At 35.3% G+C, this 17,794-nt stretch overlaps 2 protein-coding genes across 4 annotated transcripts; one reads left to right on the top strand and one right to left on the bottom strand.

Annotated features, from left to right (window-relative positions):
* Positions 1–1,936: 1,936 nt before the first annotated feature.
* Positions 1,937–7,631, bottom strand: LOC139697403 (uncharacterized). 3 transcript variants are annotated; one of them, XM_071596089.1, is made up of 7 exons: positions 7,465–7,631; positions 7,261–7,369; positions 5,488–5,604; positions 5,314–5,398; positions 4,924–5,145; positions 4,444–4,656; positions 1,937–3,243 (listed from the first exon to the last, which is right to left on the bottom strand). In XM_071596089.1, the coding sequence occupies exons 3-6, from the start codon at positions 5,589–5,591 to the stop codon at positions 4,450–4,452; spliced, it is 618 nt and encodes a 205-aa protein (XP_071452190.1). In that variant the 5' UTR covers positions 5,592–5,604; positions 7,261–7,369; positions 7,465–7,631; the 3' UTR covers positions 1,937–3,243; positions 4,444–4,449. The 3 variants fall into 3 exon arrangements, with proteins under 3 accessions (XP_071452190.1, XP_071452188.1, XP_071452189.1); XM_071596087.1 differs by having other exon boundaries at positions 1,939–3,243; positions 4,924–5,187; positions 7,465–7,628; XM_071596088.1 differs by lacking the exon at positions 7,261–7,369 and having other exon boundaries at positions 1,939–3,243; positions 4,924–5,187; positions 7,465–7,628.
* A 93-nt stretch (positions 7,632–7,724) lies between these two features.
* Positions 7,725–17,794, top strand: Prx6a (Peroxiredoxin 6a). The gene is made up of 5 exons (XM_071596086.1): positions 7,725–7,940; positions 8,015–8,171; positions 14,407–14,624; positions 15,966–16,038; positions 17,188–17,794. The coding sequence occupies exons 1-5, from the start codon at positions 7,855–7,857 to the stop codon at positions 17,314–17,316; spliced, it is 663 nt and encodes a 220-aa protein (XP_071452187.1). The 5' UTR covers positions 7,725–7,854; the 3' UTR covers positions 17,317–17,794.

Genomic DNA, 17,794 nt, shown 5'->3' with positions numbered 1-17,794 from the left:
ACTGCTGCTTAATTCTGACTAATTTCAATGATGCTGATGGAGCTATTAATCTGAGGCTCACTGTTATTCATAGATTTTCTGTTCAACTACATATTACTGTCACATTTGATTGAGGACAAAGCATGTTTGAGAAATATCTATTGAGGGTCCAATGGATATTTATATAGTAGCCTTGAAATGAGGCATTTGAATAACTGGTGAACCTCCCATGAGGCCATTTGAATGTTCTTAAAATTAACTGAATCATAATTATTTTACCTCACATTACTACAGGGGTATTTATTTTTACTCTATAATGCCGATTTTTAGAACATGGATAGAGGCCTGGAAATTTTATCAGTGGTAATGTGATGTAAATCAGTGTTAATTACTCATACTAATCCTGTTGCAGGATGAAAACCACAGTTACGACACTGATTAAACTCTCAATATCCAAGTTCATTTTTTCACTTGGGTGCAATAAAGAATGCAATAGGAAATATAATAAAATTCAAATATAATTAAAACTTATAGAATGGCCCTTTAAGTCAAGGCCTATGAAATAAGGAGAAGAATTGGGAAAATAGGGTTGACATATGGAAGAGCCACAACATTTTTATACATACACGGTAGGGGAATAGAGAAAGCGGCGGTGTGAAATCCAAACATGACAGAAAAAGTAGGCAGAGGAAGCAGCAAATGTCATGCATACATAAGCAGGTAAGAGGAAGGAAAAGAGATTAAAATTTAGATGGTATGAAGGCTAATAGAAAATATGAAAAACTGAAGAAAGAAATAAGGGGCGCGTGAGGAAGTTCATGCATAATGTAATACAAGGTAATTGTTAGGGAGAAAACTCGGGAAGTGTCCAAAATCAATTGGGTATTTCACTAATGGGGATGACATATAAATTGTAAATGCTGCATAGACTTATTTTGTAATTGCTCAAAAAAGAAATGCTAAAGGAAATTCTGTCATGATTGTAACTTTACATAAGTTTGTGTTTTACCCTCTCCCTATTATAATTTGTAGCACATTATGTGGAAAAAGCCGATGCTAACATCTTGTCAGTTTGATGAAAAAATGATATTCATCTTTACAGGCTGAATATATAGTACACAAGATGAACATTAAATGGGTCAAGATTTTCCCTGCATTTCATGTTGAAGTATGTTCTGGTTCACAAGGACTGAGATCATTTTGGGCCAGAATAGATGGTATTTGCAAATTGTATAATGGAATGGTCCATTATCAACCAGAAGTAGTTTGAAATGATGACTGTTAATAATGGTCCTTTTGCTGTGATAACTTAGTTGACATGAGTTGTGTGCTGTCATTATTTGATGTGAATTTTGAAGGTACAGAAAGACCTTTTATCCTCAATATTTCATTCTAAACCCCATATCTTTTCTTTCAGTCTCCAATCACCTCATATGATATTGCCTTACATTTTTCTTGTAACCAGTTTTCTCAGCTATGTCAGAACTTCTTAACTTGGTGATAGTTAACACTACAAAAAATGCACCAAGACTCATCCTTGCGGAACTGCGAAGTCTTAAAAATAAATGTATGTACATATTTGATCCAGAAAAATATTTCAGCATTCATTGTGAGCATTTCAAACATTTCCATTATTCTTTTAATAGTACCAATTTTTTCTTGGGGTGTAATCCAAAAATTATTTGCTGCTGAATAAACTTTTCTCTCATGTTTCATTTAATCCCTTAGAACATTCATTTTAAAGGGAATGCTTTGTTAGCAGTCTACTTCATGAAAAAACCAATTGATCTCAGCAATAAGGTTTGAAGCTGATGTACATAACTCTCTTAGTCCTCTCGGATATCCATTCTGTAGTGTAGGGTTGAAGGTTCAAGAGCTAACAGAGGTCTCTCCCTATTACTTAGAAGTAGCATTTGAATTCATTAGTCTTAATAACACTTTATTTACATTTCAACCATTCAAGCCGTCGGACACTAAAATGACCTGCCTGAGAAAAAAGGGATCCAAAAGTAATGAGAAAGGGGAAAAAATTATTTACCCTATATATTGGACAGGTTGCATATGTACAATGTATTGATTGGCAGTGGTTCAGAACAAAAGGTGTTCTCAAAAAGATTTTGGGTGCAAATATCAAGTGAGCAGGAGCAACAATACTTCTGTGGGCATCCCAGTTTGTGGAACAAAACACGTATCAGATGAGACCCAAAGAGCCAATTGATACCGTTGAAAAATGGCTCTGCAAAAATTTCTTTAGGATGTTTTTCACCTTGTAAGCAATTAATGACGTACAAGGCTTATGTCAATTACAGCTGTTGTGTGAGCTTGCACAACTTATGCAGTAAGTTAATATGTGGTAAAGCAGTTATGAATGTGATAACATTTTCAACCACCAACAGTTCTTATCTTTTCAGTTTCCAGAAAAATAATCCAATTTTACCTTCTTACCGCACAATTGCAACAACAGCCACTTTTAAGGAAAAAATCAACAGCAATTACAATTTAGCGCAAACTCAAATATAAAAAAGCAAAAGAAATATCTTTTAAATGTTTTCACAGTGCAAACATAACCTAAGCCCCAGTGGCATAAGACCAATTTTTTTTAGTTTGAGCCCTGAGATTACATCTCTACTGGCATTACATCCTCAACCCCACATTGGATTCCATTTCATATGTCGCCCAGATTTTCTGCAGTGGTCCTATTCCCAGCTTCAACTACACAGTGTGACCTTCACTGGAGGAGAGGTCTTCAGCATGTCCTTACTGCAACCCAACTATTGACATAGTTCATACATGCTTAACAACCCTGGGAGTTCTCCAGCATCCCATTCGCCTTCAGCATGGCATTCCCTTCGCATCTCTTGTAGAGGATAATTTTTGGATTATAAGTTTAACCTAATGTACATCAATCTATAGCTTGTAAATCATGTAAACTAGAAAACTGCCAACTTTTCTATCCAGAATTTCCCACTTGGATAGCTGTTGATGCTCATATATGAATCATAGACGGTAATATCCACAGAAGTAAAACAAGCTATTTTTCAACTTTGAAGTGCCAGATATTTTATTTCTATTCTATCCACCCTTTCTACTCATTAATGACAAACTATTAAGTTCTTTGCAAATAGAGGTAGCTTGATTGCTGTATATTTTATCTTCCAATGCATAATATTATTATCCATGGATTTGACCTTTTTCAACTTTTGTGTTGAGATGAGTTGTGCCAATCCACTATCCTTAGCTGCATAATTTCTGCAGCAGATGTACCTATGAATGGCAAGGTTCAGAATGTTTTACTTTTAAATTTAAAAGAAAACCTGAATTAAATATATTTTGTAAAAATCATTAAGGATGAAATTAGCATATGTGCATGGAATAAGTTCCAGCAAAATTTATGAAGAGAGAAAGTGTTAAAGAACTTTTTAACCTGATAGTGATACTGGATGCGTTCTTAAAGTAATGCAATTGAATTTCCCGTGCTGCACCTATTGGTCGAAGTGGGATCAAACCACTTGGAGTAGGTGGGGGGGACGCTAAGCTTTGCCGCAAAACCAGTCTCAGTGCTCTCCAAGCTGTGGAAGTGGCAGGACGTCAGTTATTGTAAACCTCTGTGCACCGACTGTGTCACAAAAAAAATGGAATTGATGATCGAGCAACGTTGCGCAATTAGGTCTTGTGCTAAACTGAAAAAATCTCTTGAGGAGACTAACAAAATGATTCGTGAAGCTTATGGGGACTCTGCTCTGTCCGACTCACAAGTTTTAAGGGGGCTAGAGGCCTTTAAGGAGGGCCGGGAAGAGGTTCACGATGAACCAAGCTCTGGGTGATTGTCAGCCAGCAAAACCAACAACAATGTGGGTCGTGTTCGACAATTGTTGGACCCTGACCGTCGATTGAGGATCAAGATGGTTGCCAATTAACTGACCTTGTCATCTACTGTTGTGTTTTGTATTGCTACTGAAGATTTAGCGATGAGGAAAGTGTGCGCAAAGCTCTTGCTCAAGGTATGGTCAGACAACCAAAAGACCAACTGAGTAGAAATTTCAAGTGAACTTTTGCAATGTGTTGAAAATGAACCTGATTATTTGGACAATGTCATCACTGGTGACGAAACCTGGGTGTTTGAACACGACCCAGAAACACAACACCAAAGCTCTAAGTGGCACACCGACCAGTACCCCAAACCCAAAAAGGCAAGAATGAGCAAATCAAAAGTGAAAACAATGCTCATTGTCTTTTTCGATAGCTAAGGATTGGTCAATAAGGTGTTTGTTCCTCAAGGACAGACAGTTAATGCTGCCTACTACATGGATGTGCAGGAATGACTGAAAAAGGGTCATTAAGACGAGAAAAGTCATCTCCGCTACCTGGCAACTTCATCACGACAATGCGTACAAATCTGTTCAATAGATTAGTTTAAAAAAAATAATTGCATTACTTTTGGAACACACCCTGCACTTTACTTACATTTCATTACCCTAGAGATATCCAATCTATCTCAAGAGATGATGGGCCATGTTGCTTAAATTGACTGTACACTCCACCATATATCTGTATTCCAAAACTTGTAATTGCTGATGTATCAAGTGGCTTTGCTTCAGTTGAATTTAGAGGTCTTCCTCTGTAGTAAGGCTTGAATTCTTCCAAATATAGGGGTACGATTGAAAATTCCATGGGGATCTACAAAAATCAAGGCAATTAACCAATGGCACATGCTCTGGAAAATTTTTATTTTTAAGGCATAACCCATTGAAAGGTAGCCTTGACATTAGACAGTAATATAAATATTTACATAAACATGGATGATAAATCTAAATGTTTATAATCAAACAGAAAACTAGTCTAGACCCTTGTATCTTTATGTTATAAATGCATATATTATGTAATATTAGTTTCCATTTGAAGAAAATTAAAAATTCACAAAAACTAATTGTAATATGTACACACCTCAAAGAAATTCTCGTACGTTGGATATGGTTCATCATTCTCACCCTTGTGTCTAAGTATAATTTTGTAATGGGTGTTACCCTGCCCTCTTGCTTTTAGAAGTATTCTGTTTCCACATGATAAATTTAAATCAGTTAAAATCCTCATTCCTGCAAACCCAGCTCCATTTGGTTGAGGATTTAATAAACTGAAGAACACAGCCCTCCTGAATACTTGTGTCTTCTGTATTACAAGTGTTGCTTTAGACATTCCAACAGTTCTTACCTAAAAGACCCACCAACCACTTAATTCAAAATACTTGAATCATAATATACATATTTGCAAAATATCATTATTTTACACAGACATTTCATTAGCTCTCTATTTTATATTTTATTATCAACCACTCACATTGTCTGATTGTTCAACCCAATCTTCCACCGTTGCATCAGCTGTAAAATTGAAGATTGAGTCCCCAGGTTGAATCATGTTATTTCTGAAATGAAACAAAATGATACTCCTGAATAACACTCAAGGACAGCAAATGAAATAGCTTTTAAAACTTAATGACGAATAAATATTCACCTAAAATTGCTATTGGACAGACAAACTGCTTCGTGCTCAATCACATTAACTGATAGAATCCAAAGGATACATGCATGCAAACAAAAGAATGCAAGAGCTCTCATCCTTAATTAAAACCTATAAGAAATAAAATTTACTTTAGATACATGAGATATGCATTTATTATTTTATCTCTTTCCCACTGCAGTAGGACTATATATCTTACAAGTGCATAAATAAGCTTAATTCTGTTTCTATAATTCCACCATTGTATGTGTAATATACTAGGTTTATACATATTTCTTGATTAAGACTAACCCAAGAGTAAAGGCATCAGTTCAGCATGATAGTTACATTGACAGTTTGCATTGCATATAATCATCGATTGGTATAATTTAAGGAAGGGGTTGGTCATGGACTTCCATGTAAAATGGTGAGGTTCAAGATGTTGCAATCATCCTCATCATTTTGACAAGGCCAAAATACATGTATCACAGCTCTATCTTCCCTTGTAATTTCTTTATCTTAAATACTAGCTTTACAAGGATAGTGTAAATTTAAGTCAATTACTAAGTACACTCCCATCTCTCCTTCTGAGTCATATTTTGTGTTTGGGCTAGTTATTTCAACAAGGCCTTCTCTTTGCAAAAGAGGACAATTAGGCAATAAGTAGAGTACCATGTAGAGCTGAAGGAAAAACCTCTGTTTAAGAATCAAACCCCTCACACTGCTTACAGTATAGATTTTTAACTGAGCAGTGTTTGTCTGGCAGCACCTCATACTATTCCGACTAAATTTTCACGTAAACCCACACATTACTTGCTAGAAAAATAAAAACAATGCTAGTGATTAGATGATGACTACATGCTGCCTCTACTATTTTAACAAATTGTCCAATATCATTAAATCAGCAGCTAGGGTTCATGCCTTTAAGAAATGATTGAAATCAATAGTGTTTGTGAATTATTTTTTGTTTCTATAGCATCTACGCCAAATATTAACTCTGTATGAGTAATATATGAGAAAATATAATAGCATAATTATATCCCCAGGAATCTCCAACTTGGTTTCTGAGTTTTAACAATTTTCCACGACTAATGTATTTAGTATACAGCAGTCCACAAATGTTTACTCTTTTGTTGTGCATCCAAAATACATATTCAATAGTTCTTTCTCCTTTGACTCCTCTGATGATTGTTTTTGTCTTGCAGTATTGCCAGATTTTCTTCTCCATTCACATTTAGGTTCCTCAATATCAACAATTCCTATCTCATGGTGTTAAAAAGGGGAACTTCCATGACATATGTATTACTGTAGCACATCATATTTCGCCAGTCACATCATTATCAGTTATAGTTCACCAATATTCTGTTCTCCACCTCTCCTTTCCCATGAAAACCTCTCAAAACTCATACTGCCGTCAAGATTTTTCATAGACGCTAGTAAATGTTCAAGTAACAATTTCTCATCTATTTTGATACTTTGATTAAACGTATAAAAAAACGAATTGATCAATAGCTTTCTGAAACCATCAGGCTTTGATTTGCCCTGAAAGTTTTATTAGCAGGTGTTCTTTCCAGGGACTTTCTTAGAAGCTTAAAAATTAAAAGCCTTAAATTTCAATTAATAACTAAGGAATACTGTAGCGGCGTGTATTAGTAGTCCATTTAAAACCTATTTCAACAGTTTTTCAAACAATAATTCATAAATACCGGTCTCTAACTAGGGCCAATTCAATAGCGCACGAGGGCATTTGGGGTAACAGCACAAGATTGATGATCGGTAGGTAAGTACCTTGCTTCAATTCAGAATAATTGAAGAACACTCGGAATGTTATGAGAGTGCTTGACTTATACTCCCGCAATTTTACCTAAATCCTGTAAAACCTCAGGAGGTACTCAGGCTGGGAGGCATGAAAAGACACAATTCAATAACACTATAATATATGGAGTTACTAGGAAAATTTTGAATGGACAAAAACATTCAAACCCAACTCACTATTGAAACTACGTTACTTTCGAGTCAAGAGATGTCAATGTGACATGAACGCTGAACCGGAACGTTAAAAGACAATTTGCAACGATGTTTAATTCGTTTGCCAACGCACACGGGCTTCACAATATAACCATAGCATACGTAGCTGAGTTGGCATTATGTTATGATCTCGTGAGAGGTTATATAACCTCAAATGCTTGGTAAACAATGCGGTCGAAAATTTTCCTTCTCAAATGAATGACCACGGGCGTGGACCATTTTTACGCATGTTATGAGGGCGTATGTGAACTCCCGTAGAAACGCGCCAAAATAAGAGGAAACGCATGGGCGTCTTTCAAGTTTCCGGGATATAAGACTGATTATACATATAAAACTATTTGATAGTTAAACAATATGGTGAATCTAGGAGATACATTCCCGGATTTTAAAGCCAAGACCACGGTTGGAGATATTCAATTCCATGACTGGCTAGGGAACAAGTAAATATGCATTCAATATAATGTTTTTGTTTTCTCCAATTTTACCAATTAACGCAAGAATTGTCTTCTTTAAGGTGGGGGTTGCTATTCTCACACCCGGCGGATTTTACTCCTGTTTGCACCACGGAACTTGGTCGTGTAGCAAAGCTAATTCCAGAATTTCAAAAGAGGGGTGTGAAAGTTATAGCGCTCTCTTGTGATTCTGTGGAATCACATAAAGGCTGGATCGAGGTAACATAAATTGTAGGCCACGCAATAAATAGAAAGTACAGTTCCAAATACTATGTGATAATATGATAGAGTACATTTTATTTTTTCATGAAATGGGTGTCCTAATCTCCCTCATGATCATCAAACTGAATACAGCTTTGTAAGGATAGCGTTTTGCATTCTTACACGTGGGCTCGCTATAAGTTTATAAGGTTTCATTGAATTACATCGTCCAGTGACCTTTGTTACATGCCGTGCTAAATGCCCATAATTTAATTTGCTCATATCATTTATTCAGATTTATTCTTCAAGCTCATAATTGTAAGTATGTGGAAATGCTCTAAAGCAATACAAAACCCTTCTGCGTTTCGTGAATAACATCAGCATGAGATAATAACTGCAAGTCTAAAGTGTATGATATTGTCATACCGGACAACGGCGAAATCGTAGGGGATCGTGAAGGTATCCTGGGATTGGCCTTTTTGTCTTAAGAAGTTTATAAAAAATACATGTTTATTAAAAAATATATATCCGTAAACTTTATGTTAGTTTTGATTTTATCTGAGAATTTTCTCTATGAAGAAAGAAACTCCTTGCTCTATGTTTTTTTAATAAAACTCACCTCTTCCACTTTTTCCTTCTCATTCACATTTCCGCGAATTGTGTCAACTCTCATATCTTTGATGTTTCGTTTTTAATTTCTTTGTCAATTTTCCCTTCGTCAGCTTCATTCCTTTGGTACTGTTGGGCATGAACGAAAGATCAACAATGCAGCAAATATTGACTTTCCTCCATTCTTACAACTACTTAATGGGATTCTTGGACCTGCCAAAACACATTTCTTAAATATACTACTTATCTCCTTAAATTCTATTGCCAAGAAACCTCTTTCATACTATATATTCCCCTGTCAGGATCACATGCTTTACTTTTACCATTTCTTTATGGTTGCTTCATCGAAATACCCTCATCCAGACTACCATTCAGAAATGCAGTTGTCATTCCTAATTGCCCAGCTTTAAAATTTAGTTTTGTTGCTAGCAAAAATAACAAGCTGATGGTTGAAAACTGACCAAAGTTTTCTTCATGATATATAACCATTTGTTGTACAAATCCTCTTGCCACCAGCTGACGTTTGAATCTCTCCATATACGTACTTGTATAACTCCTCCTTTTAAATACCTATTTGAAATTGACTTATTTCCTCTCAGTTGGCCTCTTCACAAGATCTCGTGTCATTTTATCTTTAGAAAGTCAAACTTTTCATTAATTGTGGCCTACCAATTTTCTTTGTTCTTGTAAGTGTCTCTGTCACCATCTTAGGTTCTTCGTCTTCAGATATTTTCTGTTTTGTAATATTCCAAAGGATCATCCCTTTTACAAAAAATATTGTGTCATTGCTCCTTTAGGATATATTATCTTACACCTTCCCCAACATTTTGATGCTCTACTTTATTTCCATCTTGGCCTTCTTCTCACTGCCCCTGGTCTTTCTCCTGACTTGTCTTCTGTTGTACCTTCTCTCTGCTCCTGGCCTTGCTTCTCATTTTGTTCTTTTAAATCTTGTAATTTATTCTTAGTTTCTTAATTTTTTCCCCACAAATATCACATTTTTTGCCTATCTTAAGAACACAGCAGTGAACAATCTCTGGCCCTAGATTATTCTTAGGATCCAACAAAAATGATCCTATTAATTCCGGGGTTCAGTTTATTTATCACCTCCTTAGGAATGTGTAAGTAAGCTGTGCAGCCAAACATACATGACACAGATGACTTATATCAGCTTTCTTACATGTCCATGCCTAATACAGTGTTTGCCCTAAAACTTCAGTTGTTTTTGTAATGTTTTTCAAATAGATTGCTGTCATAATAGCCTTCCTCTTCACCATAATCCAATTTGACCTGTATCTTTAAGCATTAGTCCTGCTTTTTTTGTGATTGTTCTGTTGCCCTTTTCAGCCAGCCCATTTTGTTCTGAAGTGTATTGAATCATTGTCTTGTGCCTGATACATTAGACCCTCAATGATTTTCCCAACTCTTTGTTTATGTGCTCATTACCATTGCCACTTCTCAAGATCTTTATACTCGTCTACAAAATCTACATACTCTATCCAGTCTGATTTTGGATTCGCTTTGAAAATCGAAATTTTAGAGAACACCTCATTCAATGCTTTTATGAATAATGCAAAATATGCTGGACTTGTGGGTACATATGCATAAGTATGAACACCATTTCTTGTGGGACTTCTTGCTTCCTTAATGGCAATGCCTTATGCATCACATCTCTCATTCTGAAATTATGTGAAATCAGGAAAACGTATATATATCATCATTTCTGTTTTTAGCAAATTATATCTTGATTATTTAGATTTCCCAAGTGCCTGTTCCGTAGATTACAGCCTTTTTTTTGACAGCAGCTGCAGCTTCCTGATGTGATTTCTCTTGTTGGTCAGTCTAATTCAACCTGAGAAATCCTCCTTCATTCCTACTTTCCTTGAAGTTTTCACCTTTTCTGGGAGTTATCTTTGGCATTGACCTTACTGCCATCTTTAGAGAATTTGGACCTTGGCCCCTTTTCTACAATCATGCTCACTAAAAGGTGAAAGTCTGGAATGTAAACAACATTCTTAATGGTCTTATTGGAATTCTTACTCTAAGCAAGAGTTAACCAAATTTCCTTCATTGCATGGTTTGAGTTTGAAATGGTGACTTCATTGATTTACTGATATCGTAACATTTATTCTGTTAATTGAAGAGGGAAATCAAACATTCAAATGCTATTGGCTGTGTGGAATTGAATTAAGTAAACTTTTGGTTAGAGTTCCAGGCAACAAAAACTAGACCAATCCTGTAAAAAATAATAGTAATAATTTTATTGGTCCAGCGATCAAGTACATGATATAGGACAAGTCAGAAGAGTAGAATAGAAGATGGCGAGCACACTATAACAATATTACACTCCATCATTAATGAAATCCACAACCTTGTAATACATTTTCTGTAGTAACATTGCTTTAATTTTGGATTTAAAAACGGAAAAATTATTGATACCCTTTAACTCATTGGGTAATACATTGTAAAGTTTTAAACCCATTGAGTTTGGACCACACAAAGAACTTGTAGTGCGTACATATGGGATATGAAGGTCATTAGAACTTGTTGTGAAGTGGCTGTGTACAGCACTGTTTTTATAAAATTTGGTTAAATTATTGTGAGTATACAATAACACATATAAAATATATACACAAGGAAAAGGTAACAGGCCCAGCTTTCTAAAAATGGGTTTACAAGGGGCAAGATAATGGGAATTGGTTATTAGCCTCACTGCTCTTTTTGGCATTTTAAAAATTCTGGATGCATGGGGTGATGAACCCCAGAACAAGATACCATATGTTAAGTGGGAATAAAACTGCCCATAATACAAAGTCAACAGCACATCTTGAGATACCGTGGATCTTAAGGATCGAATTAAGAAGCATTTGGCACTTAGCTTCTTAGACAGATTATTAATATGCAATTCCCATGTCAATGAAGCATCGAGGTGTAGCCCAAGAAATTTCACACTACCCACCTGAGGAATTGGCTTTTGGTTAACTTGAACACTAATAGAGTTGCAAAATGATAGCAGACATGGTTTGATTCGTGAAATATTTGTAATGGTAGGTTTTAAAGTTATGGCTAAGTTCAGTATGAAGTGATCATTCTATACCACTCTTTAATTTCACCAAGTGGTTTGAGTAATTCTTTTTTTCTCTTTTCTTTGTCAAATCAGTAAAGAGAGAAGAGTTAAGTCTTTAAAACTAAGTATTATTTTATCATTTGAGATGGATAAAGCACTGAGATGCTAACAGGAAGGCCCAGTTTTAATTCTGGGTGATGCCTCTGGGCATCCTCAGATTCACCCGAGGTGTGTGATTTTTTTTATAGCAGATCTTCCTGGGTAACCATGGGTGGCACAGGGAAAGGAATCAGCCTCTTTGCCCAGATGTGCCATGTCACAGGCTGCTGGGCTTAGTACTATCTCATCTCTACCCTCACTTATCAAACCAACCTTCAGGTTGATTTGATAAGTGAGGGTGCTATACTTTTATTCTTTAAGTTCATCTCCGTGATTTTTTAAATTGATCATGTGTTGTGTGATACTTTGACTCATTCCTGTGATTAATCCTTATACTGGTAATTCCTGTTTATTCATCCATTTCCATCATTTTAATGATCTACCCAGTCAAATTGGTTATATTTCCATTAGCTGCTACCCCATTACACATTACACATGCTAAATGACTCAAAACTCAACTTGAAGAGCCTCCTCTACCTCGCTAACACAGTTAATCACATAGTGATGATACTTAAGTGCAGCTACTGATTTCATGGTGTATGGACAACTTTAAAAATCCATTTTGAAAAGTCAGCTTATTTGATTGGAAAATGTTTTTTTATATTGGCACTCATGTAAACCTTAAGGGAAAAAATATTTTACTGATAAAATCTGTCAAGTTACAAGGAATTAATGATAATTGACAATAATTTAAATGGGTGTGGCTCGTCAGATGACTTTTTAACGATGGAAACTCTTTATCTTCTAGGGGATATTTGGTCCAATTTTTCTCTTGGTATCTTGTTTTTCTTTTATGAATAGAGAATTTTTTACTTGCAAATCATATGTTGCTCATGTTCAGTATCTTGATATTTTTACCCATTTGGATACTATTTATAAAATAAAAGATGTCCATTCATTGCCAATGAGGATGTGAGCATACCCTTTTTGAAAGATTTAATTGATACATGATAATAATAATAATACATTTATTTGTCCGGAGATTTGTTGCATATTCATACATACACAAATATAGGACACGTCAAATATAATTTTCACAATTTCACAATAGAAGAGATACAATATATAAATATATATATATATACATACCAATACACTAGTATAATTACATATCAATTGTTCAAGCCGGAATTGATGCATTGCGACAATTCAAGGTATTCATTTACAGAATAGAACATATTATTTTTTAAAAGGTTAAACAGCTTTTTCTTGAAAACAGGTACTTTTGTTTCATATTTGATTTCATGGGGAAGTTTATTGAATAACCTTAAGCCCATTGCTTTGGGCCCATGGGCAGTATTGTATGTCCTGACAAATGGTTGGTGCAGGTCACTGCAGGTCCTTGTGTAGTGACTATGGTAATTGTGGTTGGACTTGTAATGGGAAATATTACCCTTTGCATGTAAGATGACATTAAATATATATATGCAAGGTACTGGTAATAAACCAAGTCTTTTGAAGAGAGGTTTACATGGTGCATCGCAAGGAGCATTGCTCATAATGCGTATAATCCTCTTTTGGATTTTGAAGATTATGCCCGCATGGGGAGAGGAACCCCAGAAGAGGATACTGAAAGTAACACGAGAATAAAATTCACCATAGTAAATGGATAGAAGGACCTCTAAATTTACAGAATACCTAATATTTCTAATAAGGAAGCATAGGGAGCTTAACTTGCTGCGTAATTTGAAAATATGTTCCTCCCAAGACATGTGCCTTGATGCATGTTAGCAATAGTCTTCATGTAAAAAAACACAGTGGTGTATTTGTATGAGACCAGATAGTGTGCTGTTTTGATTGTTTTTTTACTTGTTTGATGGTTTTTTTTAACTATTAATAATTTGACATCTCATGTATTATATGCATTTCACATTCTTATAGCAAATGTACATGTATGGTTACATCTTGTTGCCTTTCCGATTTGCTATAGATAAATTCTTTAAAAGACTGCAGTCTATTACACTCCCTCCAAATGAGGCCTTTAAATGTGAATGCCACTTATTTTGGGTAAATTCACTTCTTTTCTATGGGCACCTGTGTTTTTTCCAAAAAATGTTATCGAGAGAATACAGACAAGCTTATAAGGAATTTGAATGCAGGTCAAAGGTTCCCTTTGTATCACAATAAACTCATGAAACTCCAGCTGGAGAAGACCTATTGCATTTCTGAGATGGTAATTTTCCATTTTTAATTAGGCTGCTGATCAGATATTTATTGTATGATAAAAAATTAAAAAATGAGTCCTTTACAATCTGCTTAAGGTCAGAGTTGAACACATTTTTGTGAACAATACATGGGTATTAGTTCTGAATAATATACTTTATTCATTCTCTATGTATTTTGTGATGAATACTAATGTCATTAAAAATCCTGATGTTGTATTATATTACCCCAACCAATTCTCATTTTTTTCTGTAGGACATAAAGATATATGCAAGACATGGAGGAGAGGGTTTTCCATATCCCATTGTGGCTGATGAAAGTCGTGAACTAGCAGTGCAGCTTGGCATGCTAGATCCTGCTGAGAAGGATAAGGATGGTCTCCCTCTTACATGCCGGGCTGTTTTCCTGATCGATCCTAGCAAACGCCTTCGGTTTTCCATTCTCTATCCAGCAACAACTGGACGCAACTTTGAGTAATACAACTTTCATGATTTTTAGCTGTAAGCCAACTGTACTTGTATTCTACAATATTGATTGCATTATGTTGAGAAGTAGCTTTTGATATCCCAAAAATTGCAAAAGAAACTAAAGGGAATAGTAAATACGGAAAGGACCAGGAAACTATGGATTACAGATGAGATGATTGTAAAGCTAGATGAGAGAAGGAAATGGAAGAAAATAAACACAGGGTTAGATGAGAGGAAGTATAAAAAGTTAAATAATATACTTAGATACGGAAGAAATAGGGAAAAAGAAGTGTGGTGGAAAACGCAGTGCGTGGATATGAAAAGTTTACGGAGAATTGGTGTGCTGTCAGGAAGTAAGAAGAGAAATCTTGCAGACAACCAAAGAAAATCAGGAAAAATATTATCTGAACCAGGGAAACTTTATGAGAGATGGAAGATATGTATAGGAAGTATGTATGGTAAAGACATTAGGCCAGCAGGGTTAGACATGGAAAGAATATGATGTAGATGAGGATAGCTTAGGTCTAAGCTTACTCGATGGCAAGATAGAAAGGGAATTGAAATCAAGGTCGTAGGGGTACACAACATCCTCACAGAACTACTTAAAGGCTTAGGAGAACATGGGTGGTAGAGTTTTAATGGACAATTTCGTAGAATTTATGAGTGACGAAATAGGCTAAAAGCTAAATTCTTCAGTTCAGTTTTAATTGTTATCGCAAGAAAGGGAAAAGCAAACATATGTGAAGGCTACAAAACAATTAGTTTGAATTTGCATGCAGCTGAGGTGGTTCTTAGGATCATCAATAATAAAATGAAGAACAGGGCAAATGAATACTTGGAGGATGATCAATTTGGTCTTTGGAAGTGGAGAGGCACACGTGATGCCATAGCAGTAATGAGGTCATTAATATAGAGAAACATAGAGTGATCAGGATGTATTATCTCATAGATTTTGAGAAAGTGTTTGATAAAGTGAATTGGGAAAAATTAATGAATGTATTATCAAAAATAGGAGTAGGTTGGTGAGATAGGAGACATCCAGAATCTGAACATGTCACAGATTGTACTCTCACTTCACTCGGGTGCAAGTGGGAAATTTGGATATCTTGCAAAAAAAATTGGGATTTCTTGCATGTGACAGGCATTTAAAAAAAATTTTTTCAGAATTATACTTCGTGCATTGATTTTTATTTCATGTAACTTTAAAAAACTCATACGTATGATTATTTTACAAAAATTAAGCTTTGTGCTAAATTTTAAGTGTTCAGCAAAAAAGAGAGACAAAGGAACTTTGTGAAAATAATTATGTAAATGTAAATTACTTTGAATTTGTGCATTTTCTTTTAGTGAAATACTGCGAGCTGTAGATTCAGTTCAACTAACTGAGAAAAATAAAGTTGCTACTCCTGCTGATTGGAAGGTAAGGCTCATAGATTGAATTTTTTTTCAAAATTATTATTAGTAATGACTTGTTTTGGTGCAAAAATTATTGTACATGGTTGAATTCAGAGTGTTACACAAATAATTATGTATAAAAGAGGTGTCATTGTGAAAAGTTAAAAGCCTATATGGAACTCCGCTTATGTATAGGATGTGCTTGTACGTACCATTCTATGTACGACCATCAGATACATTGTTTTCTTCATTAAATGAACATAAACTTCTACAAACTTGAGCCAGAATCCATCGAATACATGCCCTCCCCCTCCCCTAGCCCACTAATAGGTTGCATCACCAGTACTCTACTTACCTCCTCTCCCTCACTCCCCCTACCTTCCTTCCCTCTTGGAGCCAGACTATATAAGTTGAAAAAATGTATGTTACCTGATGATGATGCGCAGCATTGAAACCATGGTCGTGAAATGTTAAATCTTTATTGTGGAAGTGTAAAGTTTCTTCTTACCCTCATTGGTGAATTTTCATTGAAAGCTGATTTGAATTTTTCTGTAGTCTGACATAATGTCTTAATACATGTATAGCATATAGACATATAATTTTGAACTAATCTGCAGGTACTCTAAACCTATGAGTTACCCAGCTCAGGTTGTTTTAATTTAATTTGTATACATTCCGAATTCATTCTTTTGTTCCTTGGGTTCTAATGAAGGACATGGTTAGAAGTTTTGACTACAAACTGGTGGGTCTAGGTTCAATTTCTGTTAAATTTGGACACCCCATACTCCATTCTAACTTTTGGTGATTTTTTTAGTAATAGATCTTCCTGGGAAACTGCAGTTGACACAGCTAGAGGAACTAGCCTTCCTTTCCTGATTGTTGACTTTCATATGCCATAGGGTTTAGTTCTAGCTGAGCTCTACCTTTTCTTATCAAACTACGTAACCTCCAGGCTGTGGTGTTGCCTTCTGATTGTACCTTTTACTAGTCATTACATAAATTCATGCTGAGTCACTCGAACTGAAAAATGACTGAGATATGTGTGTGTGTATTTTTGCCAAATTTAGTAATATATGATAAAATGATTTTCCAGAAGATTCTTGCTTTATTTAACTTTTCAGCCCCCTCATATTTTGCTTCCTTATCAATGATGACCTTCAAATATTTATTTCAGAATGGAGATGACTGCATGGTTCTTCCAGGACTGAGTAAAGAGGAAGCCACAAAACTGTTTCCAAAAGGTTTTACTCAAATAGACCTTCCATCTGGAAAACCTTATCTTCGGCTCACACCTCAACCTTAAGTGATTGATATTTTGTGGTTGGTATTTTCAAGGCTGCCTCCAAATCTTTTCAGAAATTACAAAAAGTCTGAAAATAATGGTCGGTTAGTATTTGATTAAACCCCAGCAATGTCTACTTGGAAGGATGAACCTTGTTAGTCTATTTTTTTTATTTTAGAAAATTTTCAAATATCTCCTTAGTTCCAAATATTTCATATTTCAATCTGTTCCTTCAGCGGGCAAGTTTGTTCTTTGTACTGCACAAGATAGAATGTGTTTGAGTGGTTTGTATGTTTTGAAATGATATTTCAATGGTTAATGATTGCCCTGCAACAGTTGTATCTCAGGGCTTTTAAACTCAACTTTTTAAAGACATCCTGAGTTGCAAGTAATATTGAATGTCAATTTTCTGTTGAAAGTGTGCTTTCGCCTTTTTGGCTGTTAATTGTGACAAGTCTATTGTATTTTCTGTAGAGTATTAATTAAACTTTGAAATTTA

The sequence above is a fragment of the Hetaerina americana genome, unplaced genomic scaffold (assembly GCF_022747635.1).
Source record: "Hetaerina americana unplaced genomic scaffold, ioHetAmer1.1.p SCAF_76, whole genome shotgun sequence".
NCBI classification, from domain to species: domain Eukaryota; kingdom Metazoa; phylum Arthropoda; class Insecta; order Odonata; family Calopterygidae; genus Hetaerina; species Hetaerina americana.
The sequence above is the reverse complement of the archived record's forward strand: the minus strand, read 5'-3'. Positions and strand labels throughout refer to the sequence as shown.

Excerpts from the sequence above, each read along its gene's own strand:
- Prx6a (XM_071596086.1), top strand. The coding sequence starts at position 7,855 with ATGGTGAATCTAGGAGATACATTCCCGGATTTTAAAGCCAAGACCACG. Across the intron at positions 7,941-8,014 it reads CATGACTGGCTAGGGAACAA|GTGGGGGTTGCTATTCTCAC; the intron begins GTAAATATGCAT and ends GTCTTCTTTAAG. Across the intron at positions 16,039-17,187 it reads CTACTCCTGCTGATTGGAAG|AATGGAGATGACTGCATGGT; the intron begins GTAAGGCTCATA and ends TATTTATTTCAG.
- LOC139697403 (XM_071596087.1), bottom strand. The coding sequence starts at position 5,591 with ATGAGAGCTCTTGCATTCTTTTGTTTGCATGCATGTATCCTTTGGATT. Across the intron at positions 5,399-5,487 it reads CTGTCCAATAGCAATTTTAG|AAATAACATGATTCAACCTG; the intron begins GTGAATATTTAT and ends GTTTCATTTCAG. Across the intron at positions 4,657-4,923 it reads CGTACGAGAATTTCTTTGAG|ATCCCCATGGAATTTTCAAT; the intron begins GTGTGTACATAT and ends TGATTTTTGTAG.